Source organism: Fukomys damarensis, unplaced genomic scaffold (assembly GCF_012274545.1).
Source record: "Fukomys damarensis isolate Sample0158 unplaced genomic scaffold, DMR_v1.0_HiC HiC_scaffold_19, whole genome shotgun sequence".
In the NCBI taxonomy this organism is placed as follows: domain Eukaryota; kingdom Metazoa; phylum Chordata; class Mammalia; order Rodentia; family Bathyergidae; genus Fukomys; species Fukomys damarensis.
In genome coordinates this window covers 58,930,306-58,948,590 of record NW_022900931.1, presented here as the reverse complement: position 1 = coordinate 58,948,590, position 18,285 = coordinate 58,930,306, and the positions used below count along the sequence as shown (strand labels likewise).

Sequence of the window (18,285 nt, the reverse complement as noted above, 5' to 3'; positions counted from 1 at the left end):
ATAGGGGGACCCTGGCCTCCCCAGTCTGAACCCCCCAACCCCCTCCCCCTCCACCTGGACCCCAGCACAAACCCTTGTTAGGAACAGGGACCAGAGGGTCTGTGTGACTGGGGCTAGGATGCACCTCCGGGTTATGACATAGTGTTCCACTTACATGAGGTCATGACTTAATGGGGGGTGGGAAAGGCTGAAAGAAAAAGGGGGCAGGGATAAAATCAAAACCAAACAATCCCCTTTCCCATATTCCTAACCCCAAGTCTTTCAGCAACCAGACCTGGGAGTGGAGAAGGATGTGTTGGTGGGGAAAGGGGATGTTAAGGCAACAGACTTCCTGACCTCACCGCTGCGCTGGCTGCCCACCACCAACCTCTGCGCCTGGGAGCCAGGGATGGGAAATGGGGAAGAGGAAGGGGGTCTGGAGGAGGGGGCTCTGCCCTCTCCCCACATAAAGTCCAGGCTCCCTCAGCCACTGTCTTGGCTCAGAGAGGGGCCTAGAGATTCTAAAAATGACAGGGAATGATCAGAGAGAAAAACCATTAAGAACTATATAAATATGTATCTTAAATAGGCCTAAGAAATTAATTGTAGAGAACCTCTGATAAACAGGGTAAGAAAGTGGCTCCTGTCCTTGGGAATGACGGGAATGGGGAAGGACAGAGGGGAGCAGAGAGAGAACCATCCCTCTCCTCATTCTCCTTTTCTCCCAGCTCCTCTCCAGTAACATCCTGGGCGAGCCAGCTGCCTACCCTGCTCATTCCTCCCCCACTGTCAAAGGTTCCCGAGCAGGCTTCACAGGGCAACAGTCAGCTTGTCTCTGGGGAGTCTGCTCCCTTGGGGAGTAGCAGTCAGCAGTCTGGAGGAGGCAGGGATGGGACAAGGCCAGGTGGCGGGATGGGGAGAAAGGCAGCTGGGCCAGTCTTTGCCCTTGTCCTGGCTGCCCCCTGTGCCCTGGCCTCAGCAGAGATCCCTCAATGGGCCTGGGAGTGAGCAAGGTGTGTACCAATGTTAAACAAAAGTTAAAAGGGTGAGAGAATAGAAAAATATTAGAATGTATAGCTGAGCCAGCCCACCCTCTCACTGCTGCAGAGAAGCCCATTGGGGGCTGGCCCCCGCCCGCCGCCCAGGGAGCCTATGGGTGCGCTGGGCTGTGGGTCCTGTCAGATGGTGGAGGTTTTGTCTGTCCCATCTGTGATAAGAAAGGGAGGAAGGGAGGAAGATCAGGAGCTGGTGGCAGGCCCAAGGAAAGGCACTCATGTGGCCTGTCATCCCAGGTGGGCCCTCCCTGGAGTCTGGCCTCCCCTGGGGACCCTTAGGAGGACTCTGAGTTGCTCAGTTCAGAGGTGGAAATGCTGGGTAGGTGGGAGCTGGGTCAAGGAAAGAGGAAATGCTCACCACCTAAGGCGTGTTCTGTCATGCTCAGACACAGAGACTCCAGGGTGGGATTGATCTCCAGGTCAGGCCCAGGGACCGGGCAGTCTGGGTGGGAGAAAGGAGAATGGAGGTGGTGAGGTGAGTACCAACTGGACTGGATGAAGAGGAGAGCTGGGTGATAAGGGCTCCTGTTACGAGGGCAGGGGCCAAGAGATAGAAACGAGAGCTTGTGAGGCATGCACAGGCCTGGAAGGAGGACACAACAGGCAGACAGCAAAGAGGGTAACAGGCCTGCAGGTGTCACAAAGCAGGCAGGGAAGACAGCAGCAAGGACAGAGGCTGGGTAATGCAATAAAATAAACAAACAAAAAACCACCACCACCAAAACAAAAAAAGCTGGACTTGTAAACAGAGGAAGTGATGTGAATGAAGGCAGCGTTCCTGGAGGCCACAGGCAGGCTATGACTATTTCAGACACCGACTGTAAATTGCATTGGGCAGTCTGGGCATCCGGCCCACAACCCCTGAGTGATGACCTGGCTCTCTGTACTTGGTATAAGAGCTGAATTAAAACTATTCCTATCCCCACTTGGACTTGTTCACAAAGGCAGAACAGGTGTGTAAAAGTAGGACAACAGCCATGGGGCTTGTCCTCAACCACTACTTAAATGTACCTATTTCAGCACCTGGGAAGCAACCCAGACCCCTGGGCAGATCTGGATCCACCACATACTACTTTAAACTTTTCCTCAGCTCCTCACCCAAATGGAAGGAGGCCTGAACTTGGCCCTTGATTCAGGAGCCCCAGCCTCACCATCCTCCCCTCCCAGCCTCCCATCTCCAGTCTCAGGTCTCATCACCGTCCAACCAGACCCTGAGCTCAGGTCCCTGGTCTCTCCTAAAGACATCTTTTTTTTTTTGGTTTTTTGGAGACTGGATCTCACTATAGTTCAGGCTGGTCTTGAACTCACTAAGTAGCCCAGGCTGGCCTCAAATTTTTAGCAATCCTCCTGACTCAGCTTTCCAAGTGCTGCATTACAGGGGTGGGGAGTAAGGCAGTCTGACACACCCGACTCTAAAAATGTCTTTTGAACTTGAACACATCATTTATCTCTAATAATATTAAGACTGGACTAGTATCAGGGTCCTCTTATGTATAGTTAGGAAGATTTGAATTGCAGTGCCTGACAGAGCTGCTCACACAGCAGCACAATAGAAAGGAGAATGGTTATGTTTTGCTCCTACAGTTTATGCCTCTGCTCCTTCAGCATCATTTACAGAAGCCATGGCCTATGCTAGGATGAACAGGACAGCTGGGGTCCCCTAGGTTGCACAGGAGTTGGTCCATATCATCCCATAAATTAAGGCTCTCGGCTGATGTGGCAGTTTATAACATCAAGAGCTTAGGGTCACCTGACACCTAAGCTCTCTCGAGGGCATCCCATCAATGACCAGCCCGGTGCCCACGAGAGGAGTGGGTCCCCTCTTGTCCAGCAAGGCAGGGATCTGTGGCTGATGCCACCTCCTCTTGCCACCTGTTCTCCTGACTTCCCATTCCCAGGCTGGTCTGTGAGCAGAAGGCAAAGAGCCCTCCCATTTTCAATACCCTGGGGACCAGAGTCTTGTCTAAGACGTGGAGATCACTGGCTTCTGAAAGAATGCAGGTGGCTGATGGGAAAGATGTCCCTCCATGGACACCTCTCATTCCCTCCACCCCTCCCAAACTGAGTACTTAATGATGCATAGAGAGTGACAGAGATCAACAAGGGTTCTAAGACCACTGCACAGGGAGGGAAAGATGTGGAGATGAAGTGAGGGTAAGAAGTGAGAGAAGGTGGTATTGAGAGAGTGAAAGTAGGACCTGAGAGAGGAAACTGAAACAAAAGGGAAAAACACCCTCTCCCTGGGGTGGATGAGTGCAGAGTACTGGGAAGTATGGGGAAAGTTGCTTTGGCAGTCCAGAAGGGTCAGTGATTATGAGTCCCAAAAAAGAGAAAGGCCAGTTGAGGAGTTTGGCAAGGCAGAGTCCCAAGGCAGGGTACCTCACCTGGAGGGAACATGAGAATGGCCTGGGGTGACGAGTGGACCGGAAGTGAGTGGGTGCGCTGCACAGAGCTGCGACTCTGGCTGGGCATGCTGTTGCTGCCGCCGGGGTTGGCAAACCACAGGTTCTGCACAGGACACAGCAAGAGGTGGAGGGGTGAGTAGAAAACAGGCCTGGGCCCAGGAGTGAGGGAGCTGGCAAAAGAGTGCCCTTCCCTCTCAGCGAGGCCTAGGTGTAGATACATGTACATGTACACCTCAGGCACTGCTCCTGCCCATAGAAGCCCCAGGGCCTCTACTTCCGGTCAGCTCACCTGTCGGCCCTGGCCCCCAAGGCTGGGGCTGGTAAGGGCATGTCGAGGGGAGACGCCCCCAATGCCTGTGGGGCTCAGGAGGCCCATCCTGCCAGGTGGGAGGGCCCGGGGAGGCATTGGGAACTGTCGCTGGGTCCGCCGGGCCACCCCCATCCCCACAGAGCCAGCTATGGGGAGTGAGTTGGAGCCGAATGCCCAGCTGTGAGAGAGCAAAAGGCAGGGTGTTAGCTTAAACGGATGGGGGCCATCTGTGCCCCTTTTCCCTCACCTTCCCCATAACCCCTGTGAGTATGGCAGGATCAGGAACCTGCTCTCAGTAAAGATTCCCTAACCACAACCCTGTGTCACATACTCCTGTCTCCTCCTGATCCAAGGGTATTCCCTAGGATGGAGATGGGAATATTAAAAGGTTTCTTCACTGTCCACTGAACAGTTCTCTGAACTTCACTGTTCAAGAGACAGATTTCACTCGTTTGTTACAAGAAAGGACTTTAGACCCCTCTGCATACAGGTGAGGAGAAGGGTACAGGGAAGGGGCTTGCTCTAGACATGTGCTATCTTTTGCCAGCTCAGCATCCTATTTATTACTCTGCAGTGCTGCACTGGAACCCACGGTCTCATCCATGCTAGGCAGGTGCTCTACTACTGAGCTACACCTCCTAGCCCTTGCATTCTTTTCTACTGGTAATACTCTGATGTTCCTTGGAGTCTCAACCTAGCCCAGAACACAACCACCTCTCTAAGCACTGACCTGCCAACCACAAGAGCCTAGGAGGCACTCACTCACCCTTTCTGCTGCCGGTAGCTCTGCATATCCAGAGCAGCTTTGCGTGGGAACGTCCGGAGGAGCTTCAGCACTTGCTGTTTCCAGGATAGCAGCCTCTTCTTCTGTGTCTCAGTGAAAGCCTAGGATTGGGGAGGGAGGGTGCTGCCTTCCATTGACTGCTTAAGTGTTTGTGCTCACCTGCCCTATACCAGGCAATGCTGGGCACAGAGGTGGCTGTGTTCATGGAGTATATATCTTAGGTGGGAGAGACACACACACAATCATAACTGTGTAAGGTCCCCCCAATGAGGGTAAAGAGCTGGAGGCATGATGTGTCTGGTGAGGTTGTCTCTGAGTCCCTTGTACCAATATCAGAACTGAGATGGGGCAAATGGGAGGTAGGGGACTGGTCCTGACAGGATGTGTACAAAGCCTCTGAGAAGAAGCCTTTGAAGCCAATGCTGATGAGAAGAAGGGCTGGAGAGGCAGGTGGGTGCTAGGCGGATCCTACTGGAATGCTGGTCATGAGAGGGACGGGGCACTCTTTCTGGAGATCTTACCTCATGAGTCAGGCACTTTTCGATGAGCTGGAGGTAACTGGTGATGTTCTCCTCATCTGGTCGGGACACCAGAAGCTGGGTACACACTGGGGGATACAGGGAAGAGCAGTTTAGCCCCGGCATCCTTCAGGCCCCTCAGGCTCAACTAAGTGGTAGGCACAGCACTGAGTTAACATGAGCCAAATGTATAAAGCACCTACCACAGTGCCTGACACAGCAGATATGCAGTCAACAAAACATTTTAATTCTTGCAACAGCAATAACCTTGTCAATGTGGGTATTTGTAGCCTGAGGAACCTAAGGCCCACAACAGCCAGGTCACTTGTCCCAGGTCATATGGCCAAAAAGGTAAGTATCCAACTGCAAAGTCTTCTATGCCCTGCTCCTTCTGCAAAGGCTAAACCACCACAAGCTTCACTATTCCCATCCCCTAGATCTGTGTTTCCTCAGAACCTCTGGCTTCTTCGTATCATGCCCTCTCTACTGAAAGCAGACCTTTCTGACATATTGTCCCATCTCCTCCTCAGGCTAGAGATGGCTGGAGGGAAAGGGCGTCATCTCAGTCTCAGCTCCTCTCTGCAGTGCTCCAGTCTCCAGGAGGCTTTTAAAAGCCCTGCTCCCACCAAGTAACTTGGACTTGATCCCCAGCTATCTGCCTCAGGATTTTGGGGTAGGGCCTGACTGCTCTTACCTTTGCCCATCACTCTTGTAAACTGGCTAGGGATGTCTCCGTCAGCAACAGGAGCTGGGGCTGGCTCACTGCCATCAGTGGGAGCTGGAGTTGGTGGAGGGGGGTAGCTCTCTGCAGTTGGAGGGTCCTTGGCCTCAGTGCCCTTGTCTGTGCCAGGGTGAGCTAGGGGAGGCTCAGCACCTGGTAGCAGAGGCTCTCCTCGACCCCCATCTTTGGCAGTAGAGGTGGCGGCAGCAGCAGCCACAGTAGCCTGAAGGACACTGTAGGCCTTGATGGGGGTGATGATGATCTGCTGCAGCTCCTGCAGAGCATTCCGCAGATTCCCACCTTCCAGAACGTCCTGTGTTGGGAAGACATGGTTGGGATCACATGCAATCCCCACAGAGGCACAGAAAATGCCTACACAAGTGGAGTCCGACATGGCTCAGAGGAGAGGCTGGCACCCTGGTTTCTGGCACTTAGAGAAGACAGGTAAGGACACTGCCAGCTCACACACAGAGAGGCACACACATTTCCTGTTCCCCTTGAAGATGGAGGTTCATGGAACTTAGGAGAAGGTAATCTAACACTGAGGCCTCAGGGTCACACCCAGGAAGAATCAAAGATTCATTCCAAGACTCTGAGGAGGAAGGAAACACCCAAAGGCAACAATAAGGGAGGAGGGAAAGGAATGCAAATAGAAGCAAACAGAGGATAGTGAACACATACGAAATAAGCACATTGGAAAGAGATCACACAGAGACACACAAACAGAAAAGCAGAAAGGGAGAGAAGAGGTGGCAATAAAAGACAAATTCTGGGATCACAGATCAGGACGGGCATAGAGGGAAGCCTCTTAGCCACCAGCAAGTGAGCTCTTTGATGCTGACTTGCACATGATTCCTGGAGTCTGGCTCCCCACGGCTGAGGCCACTGGAAGTTAGATGTGAGAAGTAGGGAGGCCCAGGGAGAAGATGACCCAGGCAGCTGACAGCAAGGCTGACCCAGAGCCCTTAGTTTAATAGTATACTCAGCAACCACTTGGCCCTCGAGATGGGACACCAAGTCCTCACCTTTTCCAGGGACTTCAGCACGCTCTGCCTCTCACGCAGCTTCTGGATGCTCAGGGCTATCTTGTGGCGGGCCCCTTTGGTGACGTTCTGTGAGAAGGACAGGAGACAGGAAGCTGGAAATGGGTGAGGTACTTGGAGGTGCCCCAACAGGGACTAAAGACACAAAGGAGGGTTGGGCTCCAGGGATGCCGAATGGTGCTGCCCCCAAACCTCCTTGATGGCCCTGTTGGCATCACCTGGGATTCCAGGTGCTGCTCAGTCAGTGTCATCATCTCCTCATAGCTCATCTGTGAGAAGAGGGCAGCATACTTATGCAAGCGGAGGCTCTTGAGCCATGAGGGCACATCTGTGGAAAAGGAGGGAGGGTGAAAGGTCAGGAGTTCAACCCTGGGAACAGAGCAGAGGAAGGATAGTGGGGAGAGAACAGGCATAAACCACAGGCAGCCTGGGAGTGGGGCCATAAGCTACTTCATCTGTTCTGCACAGCCATTTCAGGTGGCCTCCCCCAAGTCACTACGTAGCTCAGGGTGGCCTTGCACTTGTGGCAATTCTCCTGCCTCAGCCTCCTAAATGCTGGGATTACAGGTGTGCACCACCACATCCAATCTTATTGATTGCTCTAAATCCTATCGATCAATTACTTGTGTCCTGATTTCCTTGTTATACTGGGGTGCGACATAAGCTCTTCCCCTATTAGGCCAGAGCCTGTGAGTGGGTGTGGGGGTCTCTATGCTCTGTTTTGAACCCACAGGGCAGTGACGACCATCTACTCCATTCAGACCCTTCCCCCTCCTCACAGTGGTAGGCAAGTGGCAGCTACAACCAATTTTCTGTTGTCTAAGCTATACAGAAACCCTGGAGAAGGGTCCCGGTGCTGCCCTCCCCTCATACCTTTCATACCACTGCCGTCCTCCTGGAAAGTGTTCCGGCTGGAGCCCTGCTCCTCTGTCTGCTCACTGCCAGAGGAGGCCACGCTGCTCTGGGGTGAGAGGGGTGCGTGGTCCGGTGTGGTGAAAGGAGCCCGGGCACCGAGCTCCTCAGAACTCGGCCACTCACCAGGAGCCTGTGGGCTTGTTGGGATGAGTGACATGGAGCGCTTTAGTGGGCTGGGGTGGATTTGGCAGGGGAGACCTGGCCAAAGAGGGAGAAGGAAGAGATCAGGCTTGGGGATCCAACCACAAGAGACCATACAATGCAGACAATGCCAAGGGGAAGGGACCCTGGGATCCAAGAAATACTTCCTACCATCGGCATGTTCAACCCGTGGCCCATCTTTTTTTATAATCTCTTCTTTTGTGGCGGGGGGGATGACAGGTACTGGGGATTGAACCCATGGCTTTTGCACTGACCTATGTCACCAGTCTTTCTTAAAAAATTTCTAATTTTCGTTTAGTGGTATGAAGGATTGAACCCATGGCCTCATGAATGCTGGGCAAGCACTCTATCACAGCTACATTCCCAGCTCTTTAATTTCTAATTTTGAGACAGGCCCAGGTTGGGCTCCCAGACTGCTGAGATTATAGATGTGCATCACCATGCCTTTTTTTTTTTTTTGGTACTGGGGACTGAACTCAGGACGTTGTGCTTGCTGAGGCAGGCATGGTGCCACTAAGCTAAATCCCTGGTCCTGCAAGCCTGTTTTTTTTAAAAAAATGTTATAATAAAAAACATTTTTGGGCCAGGGATTTAGCTCAGTGGTTCTGCTACCTGCCTTGCAAGCACAAGGACCCGAGTTTGATCCCCGGTACCAAATAAAAACGAAAACATTTTAAACTGGGTGCAGTAGCACACACTTGTAATTCCAGCACTCAGGAGGCTGAGATAGGAGAATCAGTGCAAGTTCAAGGCCAGCCTGGGCTATATAGTGAGTTCAAGGCCAGCTCCAACTACACATTGAGACACTGTCTCAACCCCCCACCCCAGTTTTAAAAACAAGTTCTATTACTTGTATATATCAACTATATTATGTTTTATATATAACCCTAGATAATTCCTCACTCAAAAAGGGGGAGGAGTAATGGTAGGCCGTAAATTGGGCAGGCCTGCATACTAGACTGCTCATTGTTTCACCCAACACCCAACTCCCTCAAGCAAGCTGTCAGCCACTTTTCTGAACCTCCTTGTTTCCTATGCTAGTGCCCTGGTCCAAGCCCCACACCCCTGGCTGGAATAACTGCTGTAACCTTCATTCTTGCTTCCTATAGACCCTTTCCTTCAGAACAACCACAACGACACTTCTGCAAATGTGAATCCAACCTACTCTGTCCCTTGTCTACATCCCCACAGGCTTCCTTCACCAAACAAACTCCAAACTCCTCCACATACCTAACAGGCCATGGAAGCCCTGACCCCTGCTGATGTCTAAGCTCTCATCTCCTATAACCAGGCTTTGGTTCATGGTTTTTAGCTGTCACCCTTCCCGAAATCCTTTATCTCCCTGGAACTCACAAGCTTATCCGAAAAGCTCCCACATATACTACTTTTTGTTTTGTACTGGAAATGTCCAGGGCCTTGTGCATGGTAGGAGCTCTATCCTAGCCCTGTGCTTATGCTTTTTGGACTTCTTCCTTCCTCTTTCCTTTTTCCCTTCCTTCCTTCCTTCCGTCCTTGTACTGAGGACTGGACTCGGCGTTCGCTAAGCTACATCTCTATCCCCTTTTTAATTTATATTTCTGAGACAGGGTCTTATTTCACTAAGTCACTAAATTGGCCAAGTTGAGTTTGAACTTGCAGTCCTCCTGACTCAGCCTCCCAAAATACAACGCTTATAGGCACCACCATGCTCACCTTTGTCCTAGCTCTTAGCAGTTGGCTCCCTCAAGTCTCATCTCAAGTGTCACTCCTCTCAGGCCTACAGTGAATCTTCAATCTTAAACTGCTGCCTTTTCAACTCTGTCCCAATAGTTTTGTTATTTTTCTTACAGCACTTATCCTGAAATTATCCTATATAGACATTTGTTTACTTGCTTAATTAATTGTACCCTTCTGCTAGAACATGAGATCTGTGACAGCAGGGACCAGTCCTAAACAAACACTTTTTCTTCAGCAAATACAGTGGGCCTGGCCAGGCGAGTTGCTTAATTAGTACTTACAGAAGAACTTCGTGAACTACTTAACATCCTTGTTACTGGGCCCACATCTCCATTTTTTCTTTACAGAACCCAAACTGGGCTACTTATCTCCCCCACACACCTTTTTTTTTGACAGTTTCACTATGTAGTCCAGATTAACCTCAAACTCAGAATCCAACCTCAGCCTCCCACATGCTGGGATTACAGGCATGTGCCACCAATACCTGCTGTCCATCCCATTTCTTTATTTGGGGGGCAGGGATAACAAACATACATACATACATACATACATATATATATATTTGTAATGATTGGGGGAGTAGAAAAGAAAGCAGTCTCCATATTGGACCCTATTTGATGGCAGCTTCTTGTTCTACAAGGTTAAGAAGACCTTGAGGAAATAAAACTCGTTTAGAAAAATCCAAGTGTAGTTGCTTTGTATGTTGTGATAGGCAGAAGGGATGAAGTAAATAAAGTATGAAGGCCCCTCATACCCTTCATCTGGCCTCAGACTATGTCCTGGGGCCCTGGGGTGGGAGAGAGCGTCACTTTTATTACTGTTTCTTGGGACTGTTGATGGCCACATAGTTATAGAGTGACACGCCCAGCATGTTGGTAAATATGGTGAGATGTACCTCGGTGATCATCCTGACCAGCTCTACCATGCCTACTTCTGATGTAAGCAGGAGCCAATCCCCTCCTCCCCCTGGACAGAGAATGAACTCAGGGCATTTGTGCAAGCTAAAGAAGTGCTCTACCACTAAGCTATACCCTAACCTCTCCAACTTGATTTTTATCCACTCCAAGACAGGGCCGGTTCCCATGAGTGCCCAGGCCATTACACGTCTTTGCTCTCTGCTCAGTCTTTGCTCTCCCATCCTTCTCCACGAGCTGTTTCTGCTTTCATACCTCACTCAAATGTTTCCTTTGCAGCTGCCTCAAGCATGACACTTGCTGTCTTCACTAAACTTCAGCCTCTTCAACTGAAGTGTAGGCTTGTGGAGGATGGCAATCCAGCCCAATAATTTCTACATCTCCAGGATTAGGTGCAGAGTACGACACACAGAAACTTTCCACCCAAATTTCTTTCTTTCTTTTTGTGGGGGGGGATAGGGTCTCACTATGTAGTTCAGGCTGGCCTTGAACTCACTACGATCCTCCTTCCTCAGCCTCCTGAGTGCTGGGGTTACAGGTGTGCACTACCACGTTTGGCTCCAACCAAGTTTCATAAAGGACAAGGTACTAAAGGGGCTTATGAGCTCAATAGAGGGAATGCAGTAGAACCCCAAGTCAGCCTAAAGCAATGGTAGCAAACCTATGGTATGTGGGCTGCAGCAGGCTATTTGTTATCACTGAAGGTTCTAAAAGGCCTAGAAGAAAAGGAGACAAAGCCAAGAACGCCTGGGTAAGATAGGACACCAAGGCCCAGGAAGCTGAAGTCCTCTGCCCTAGTTCCCACAGGGAGGTGGGAGGCAGAGACTGAGAGCCTAGTCCTTGTTTCTGATGGAAAGGCTGGGGTTATTGCCAGTACTCCATTGACACCCAGCCCAAGGAGGAAGGCAAGTCTGGTACAAGTCCACGGCACCTTCTGTCACCATGTGTAATGATGATGGTCCTAGCCAAGAAGTCATCTGACAGAGGCGGTACATTGGCCCACCATAAGGCCAGCCTCAGCCTCTGACTAGGGACCTCTGGAGTGTGGTACTCAGGGTTCCTCCAAATCTCTGGACTCCTCCAGCCCTGGCTTCTGTTCTAGTTGGGAACCCTAGAAGATGGCACAACTGGGTTCTGGGGGTGGGGGTGGTGCTGGAAACTCTCAATACAGGTCTTTGTGCCTGTCCTGGTGCTTCTGGACTCCTCCTTTCTCCCTGCTTAGCCAAGAAGTGGGTAGGCAAGGCTGGGAAGGCAGGAAATTACCCTGACTGGAATGACCGTGTAGTTCCTGAGGAGCCCTGCTTGGCCCTGCATTGGAGTGGAGGCTGGCCACAGCCTGAGAATTACAAAAACAGGAATGCCAGCCGGAGATCTAGCGCCTTGCACTCTCCAAGAAACCCTGGTCTGTCGTTGGCAGCACCTCAAACCCACCCAACCCGCTTTTCCAGGCCAATCCTTGCTTCCCACTTGAAAAATATTTTAATGGCTTCCTGTTTCCTATAACTGCCTGAAATCTAAAAGCTTCATCCTATCCTTCAAGCCCCCAATTCCTTGCCCATGGCCCTAAAACCTGAGTTCAAATTTTCACTCTGCCACCTCTGAAATGAGTGCTCTTGGCCAATTACTTCATTCACCCTTCTGCCTCCATTTCAACATAAAGCCCTTAGAATAATGATAGGCATGTGGTAAGCATTAAGTATCTGCTACTGCTATCATTCATGTAAATCAGTCTCAGCCAGACTTACACACTATCTCCTCCAATTTGCCAGCTTCATGGCCTCAATTTGTGCTGGACCCGCAGTGTGGAATGACCAATTACTTTCTGTTTTGGTCCAAAGCCTCTATCCAACATTATTCAAGGCTAATTCTTTAAAGTTGTTGCAGGTCTTGGGGGTGTAGCTCAGTGGTAGCACAGGCAAGGCCTGGGGTTTGATCCGGAGCACAGTCAAAAGAAACAACAATAACAACAACAAAAACCTGTTGAGGTCCCCCAGCCTGGAAGCCCAGAAGGTATGAGGGACTCATCTTGCCAGGGTGACCCCTCCCTTTGAGGTCTGAGCATACCTAGGAGGGGCGCTTTTAAGTGGAGGAAGTAAAGCACAGTAGTTCAGAGTACAGCTCTGGAGCCAGAGTACCTGGATTTAAATTCTGACTAAGACTGACGGTCGAGGTGGCGCATGCCTGTAATCCCAGCACTCGGGAAGACTGAGGTAGGAGGATCACTTTGAGACCAGCCTGTGCTACATAGTGAGTTCCAGGTCAGTCTCAACATAGTGAGACCCTGTCTCAAAAAGAAAAAAAATCTGACTAAGATCTTGAACAGGTGACTTTTCTAAGATTCAGTCAAGGTTCTGAGTTTACAAGTACAGAGTAGCTCCTAGCCAACACTAAGTCTTCAATAATTTTTAGGTAGGATTATCATTAATATATTCTCCCAGGGGGCTGGGGATTTAGCTCAGTGGTACCTCGCCTGCCTTGCAAGTGCAAGATCCTGAGTTTGATCCCCAGTATAAAAAAACAAAAAACAAACCCAAAACAACAAAATTAATATATTCTCCCAATCCAGGCCCAGAAACTGTGATGGACCCAAACTAAAAAAGGGGGTGGGTCTAAGACACCTTGGTTGTGGGTGTTCCCTGGAAATACCCTCTTACCACTCTATTTTCCCAGGTTCTTACCAGCAAGCTGACAGGATATCCATATTAACGGGGAAGAAACAGGCTTAGGTGTAACAGATGCACACCAGGTATCAGAGAGCTGGGTCCCAGCTATTCCCTCAACACATGACATTTCACTGCCACTGTCCTGTTCTGTTTTATCAGCGCCTGTCAAAGGGGGTTGACCACCCCTGAAGTTAAATTGTAACTCAACTTGACTTAGATCATGCCACCTCTTTTATGTGCGCTCATTTCAACTAACATTTCATAAAGGCACTGTGATACCATATTCATCTGCTCACCTAACCTCTGGGGCCCTTTCAAGCCCACTTTGTTGGTAGGTCAGCACAGTGGTCAGAGGCAAGCTCTGGTATCAGACTACTTGGGTCTGAACCTTGGAAAATTCTATCATTTGTTCTAAGTGTGACCTTAAATATAAGACTTCACTTTCATGTCCTTATCTGTCAAATGGGACTAATGACTGTGATAAAGACTAAATGAGATCATAACTCAAATATGCTTGTAAGTGTATCTAGCATAGTTAATGCTCAAAAAATGTTACCTATTACTATTAATGTCTTGCAGCACCAGTTTTATCTTATATAGATTAATTTACAAACAGATTCCTCAAGGCTGTAAAGTAAGGTCAGATACAAAGACCCAAGTGAGCTTGAAGGAACTTCAGATGGTGGTGTCCTCCCTCTACCAGGGGTCACAAATGCAAGGCCCTCAGATGCTAGGCAGGTATCAAATTCTCAAAGAGCTGGGTGGATCAGGGGCAGGTTGGGGCACATGTGCAGAATTTAGAGGGGTGGCTGATACTCAGTTCCCTCTTATTGCTGCTGCTAGGAATACATGCCTTGAGCAACCAGAACATTGTGGGCTTTTCACAAAAAGCTGGCAATCTGATTTTAAGGGAAAATCCTTGTAGCACTAAATTTGTAAGTTATTTTCTTCTTCTTCTTCCTTTTGATAGGATCTTGCTACGTTGCTTAGCTTGGCCTTGAACTTGTGATCCTTCCACCTCAGCCTCCCAAATAGCTGAGATCACAGCCATGTGCCACCACACTCACCACCAAACTTATTTTAAAACACAACAAAATGAAGCCAAAGTGTGGGTTCAATAAGACATGTTTGTAGGTCAGACTTGGCTCTCAGAATGCTAATTCACAACCTCTGCACTGCCTCATAAAGCTGAGGCCCCAGTGAAGTTATGGAACATGCCCAAGGCCACAGAGTGAGTGAAGACAGCCCATACTGACCATTTTCAAGTAGGCATGGCCTCCTGGGATACTCTTACCTGTGTTTGCGTTGCTCCCAATACTGTTGATGGCTGGCGGCACTGAGCTGGATGAGTGAAAGGGCACATGTCCATTTTCCCGGGGTGGTTTGTCCTGCCAGCCTGGCCCTGCCTCTCCAGGGCACAGCTCTGCAGGGCCCCCCCACTCATCAGAACCCTGGCGTGAGTGGTAGGAGGGCTCTGACCGGGTACGGAAGCCACCAGCCAATCGTTCTTCAAGGTGGCTCAGCCAGAGTGCCAATGCGTTGCGGTCCTCCAGTGTGGTGGCTGGGTGGATGAGAGCATAGGAGAGCAGCTGGCGGCTTTCCTCGATGAAGGCATTGCTCTCAATTGAATAGGCCAGTACTTTCTGTAGTAGCCTCATGTACTCAGACTTGGCCTCTGTGTTGCCTGGCTGAAGCAGAGGCAGATGGGATAGCAAGAGGGACACCACCTTCTCTTTGGACTCCTGTTGCCACTGGCTGACGATGGCTATTGGGGGATAAGAAGGGATGTCAGTAGAGTCTCAGTGGGAATTACTACAAACCTAAGAGGGTTGCCCTGTTTTGTTCCCTCAGCTCCCACTACCTCTTCTTTGTCTGTTCATGATTTCTCAACCTGGTACTTACGCAGCCAGTACAAATATATTCGTCTTCAAGAGCATTATTTCTTGGTTCTATCACTTCCATTCTCAAAAATTTGCAGTAGCTGGGGCGTGGTGGTACACGCCTATAATCCCAGCACTTGGGAGGCTGGGGCAGGAGGATCACTGTGAGTTCAAAACCAGCCTGGGCTACATAGTGAGTTCCAGGTCAGTCTCAACTACATAGTGAAATGAAACCCTGTCTCAAAAAACCAACAAAACAAAACAAAAAAACCAAAACCAAAACAAACAAACAAAAAAAGCAGTAATTTCCAATGAGCCAAACTTGCCAATCTAGAATCCAAGCTTCTCCGGCTGCCCCCAAGCCTGTTCTTTTGCTGCCTTTGACCCCTCCCTTTTTTTATCATCATGCTTTCTACTCCCTTTCCCCCAACAAAGCAGCCTCCTTCCTGATTGGAGAAGGCAACAATAAAATCATTAAAAGCTTGGGCTCTGGAATCAGATGGTCTAGACTCTTTAACTTACTAGCCAGATCTCAGGTAAGTCACCGTGAATTCCACAGAACACTGATTTTTTTTTTTTTTAAGTATGGCAGCACTGGGAATTGAACCCAAGACCTTTACACTGAGCTATACCTCCAGCCCTTTCTAAATTTGGAGACAATGATTAAGTTGCCCAGGATGGGCTCAAACTTGTACTCCTCCTGTCTCAGCTTCCCAGAATGCTAGGATTATGGGAATGTGCCACCACACCTGGCTAAACACTTTTACCTGCAAAATCTGAGAGGTTAAGTATAGCGCTCAATTCAGTGTTGCTCTGAGAGTCAATGAGCTAATGAAGAATGGAAAGTGGCTGGGCCTGCAGCCACACAATAAAGGCTTGCCGCTGTTTAATTGTTTAATTCTGCCTCTTATCCCCCTCCCCCCAATCTGTCCTGTACAGAGAAATGGCTTTATCTGCCTAAATCATACTAGGATGTCATGTCCCGACCAGATTACAGTGGCAAATAGCATTAACAGACCCAAGTCTAAGAACTCACAGTCCACTATCACCTTCACCTCCCAGTCCTGCAGATAAAGAGTCAGTTCATGATACCCCCATCTTCTAGGGGTTCTCTACACTACATTTATTCAAGTTTCCATACTCAGACTGAGATTCAAAGTTTCAGCCTGTAACAACCTTTTTCTTTTTTTTTTTTTCCTTTTGAGACAGGGTCTTACTATGTAATTGAGACTGACATGGAACTCACTATGTAGCCCAGGCTGGTCTTGAACTCACAGTGATCCTCCTGCCTCAGCCTCCCGAGTGCTGGGATTACAGGCATGCGCGCCCACGCCTGGCCAACCTTTTTCTTCCTACTGAAATTCTTTTTTAAAAAAATAAGTGACAAAAATTTACAAAGAATATAGAACGCTTCAAGAATTTGGGTGTCGTCTCGCATGGAGCCCATGCTCATCTTCTCTATGTTGTTCCAATTAAAACTATGTACTGCTAAAGTTATAGTTCAATGTCTTTCTTTCCTTTTCACACTCCCTCAGTACTGGGGATCAAACTCAGGGCCTCATACATGTCAGCAAGTGCTATGACACTGAGCTACAGTGTTATACCCAGCCCTTTTAAAACTTAATTTATCATTATCATTATTGTGGTACTGGGGACTGAACCCAAGGCCTTGCACATGCCAGGCAAATACTCTACCACAGAGCAATATCCTCAGCCCTTTTTGAGATAGGATCTCACCTTGTTGTTCAGGCTGGCCTTAAACATGGAAGTCTCCTGCCTTAGTCTCCTGAGTAGCTGGGATTAGAGGATTCCACCATCATGCCAGCATCAATTTTTTTGGGGGGGTACTGGGGATTGAATCAAGCATCTGAGTTCACACTGAGCCATTCCTAGCCACTGTTCTACTTTCTGAGATAGTGTCTCCCAAAGTCAGTAACTGTTTAGGCTGGGATTAATTTGTAATCTCCTGTCTGGGATTACAGACAAGCACCACTGCAGTCAGCTCCAATGTCTTGTATAGACTGCCTAATGTTGCCCTCTTCTAGACACATCACTCCCTGGCTTCTCCATGCATGGGTGATCTCTTCCTCCTAGCCCAGTGTCTGACAGCCAGAGAGATAAAACCAAGTTTCCACCCTCATTTAGAAGGCAGCTTCCAAACAACAAGGTCCTAAACTGGCTGCATAAAGGAGACCCTGAAATAGGACTGTTACAGTCAAGACTGTTCCCTTGAAAAACTTTATCACCTTTGTGACTGAACAGTGTAGAGGATCGAGATGAGGGTGACAAAGCAAAGGAGAGAAACAAATACCACCAATACTTGAGAAAAGAGACAATGTTCAAGGGCCAAGGCCAACACTGTCCTCACTCTGGGGCAATAGGGCTTGTACTTGTAAGCCAAGGTGATGGTTCAAACACCTCAAAAGTGAGTTCTGAGTGACGTGCTTATGATGAGGTCCTTACAAAGAAGCAAAGCAGCTGGTTCAAAGCGGACAAAGCTAAGACCCCCTGGATGATGAAAAAGAATAGGCAGAGATATGGCTAACACTTCTTCTTCACTACTTACTGGCCATGTGACTCTGGGCAAGTGTGATCACTTCACTGAACTTGACTTTCTCTGTCTATTTTAAGGGGAATTCAGAACTAGTCCCACCTGGCATGACTACTAGAATTAAGTAAAACCAAAACATGTCTTCAGGAAACACTTGCTGCTATTAGTTAATGTATCTTACTGACTCCTTCCTTTTAAATACATACTGATTTTTTCCCTTCCCCAAATACATACAGATTTTAAAGGCACCCGCCAATCTAGGAAGCAGAGGCTGGGAAGAGGAACATATAAGGGAAGCCTCAGAAACCTACAGCCCAAGTTCCAAGGACCTCTGGAGTATTCACAGGGCAGGATAGATACCTAACAACTTGTACTGACATTTGAAAAATGCCCCTTTTTTTATCCCTTTTCTATTTTTTAATTTTTCAATTATAATATATTTAGTAACAATACTTATAAACATAAATTTATCTGAAGACATAGAAGCTCCTGTATCCCTCTCATCAACTAATGTCATGGTCACAGCACTGGCCAGAATTAATAATAGAATAAACATTACTGCCACTAATAAAGATAGTAATAACGGGCCAGGAATTTAGCTCAGTGGTTCCACTGCCTGCCTCATAAGCACATCCTGAGTTGGATCCCCGGTACTAAAAAAAGAAAAAA

General features: G+C 48.8%; 1 protein-coding gene and 1 non-coding gene across 4 annotated transcripts in view; both read right to left on the bottom strand.

Annotated features, from left to right (window-relative positions):
• Nucleotides 1–315: 315 nt before the first annotated feature.
• The window catches only part of Samd4b (sterile alpha motif domain containing 4B), a 41,579-nt gene continuing 23,609 nt past the window's right edge, over nt 316–18,285 (bottom strand). For 2 of the 3 annotated variants that reach the window (XM_010614522.3, XM_019206123.2), the window contains exons 3-14: nt 14,480–14,950; nt 13,201–13,347; nt 7,689–7,928; nt 7,034–7,143; nt 6,798–6,884; nt 5,746–6,085; nt 5,055–5,140; nt 4,516–4,634; nt 3,729–3,927; nt 3,419–3,542; nt 1,393–1,476; nt 316–1,186 (exon numbers count right to left, since the gene is read on the bottom strand). In XM_010614522.3, the coding sequence (XP_010612824.1) occupies nt 1,158–1,186; nt 1,393–1,476; nt 3,419–3,542; nt 3,729–3,927; nt 4,516–4,634; nt 5,055–5,140; nt 5,746–6,085; nt 6,798–6,884; nt 7,034–7,143; nt 7,689–7,928; nt 13,201–13,347; nt 14,480–14,950 (2,036 nt within the window). In that variant the 3' untranslated portion in view covers nt 316–1,157. The remainder of the gene's footprint in view (nt 1,187–1,392; nt 1,477–3,418; nt 3,543–3,728; nt 3,928–4,515; nt 4,635–5,054; nt 5,141–5,745; nt 6,086–6,797; nt 6,885–7,033; nt 7,144–7,688; nt 7,929–13,200; nt 13,348–14,479; nt 14,951–18,285) is intronic. The other variant, XM_010614523.3, reaches the window with a different exon arrangement.
• LOC117287026 lies at nt 16,462–16,564 on the bottom strand. The gene has a single exon (XR_004518204.1). It is a non-coding gene; the product is annotated as a U6 spliceosomal RNA (small nuclear RNA).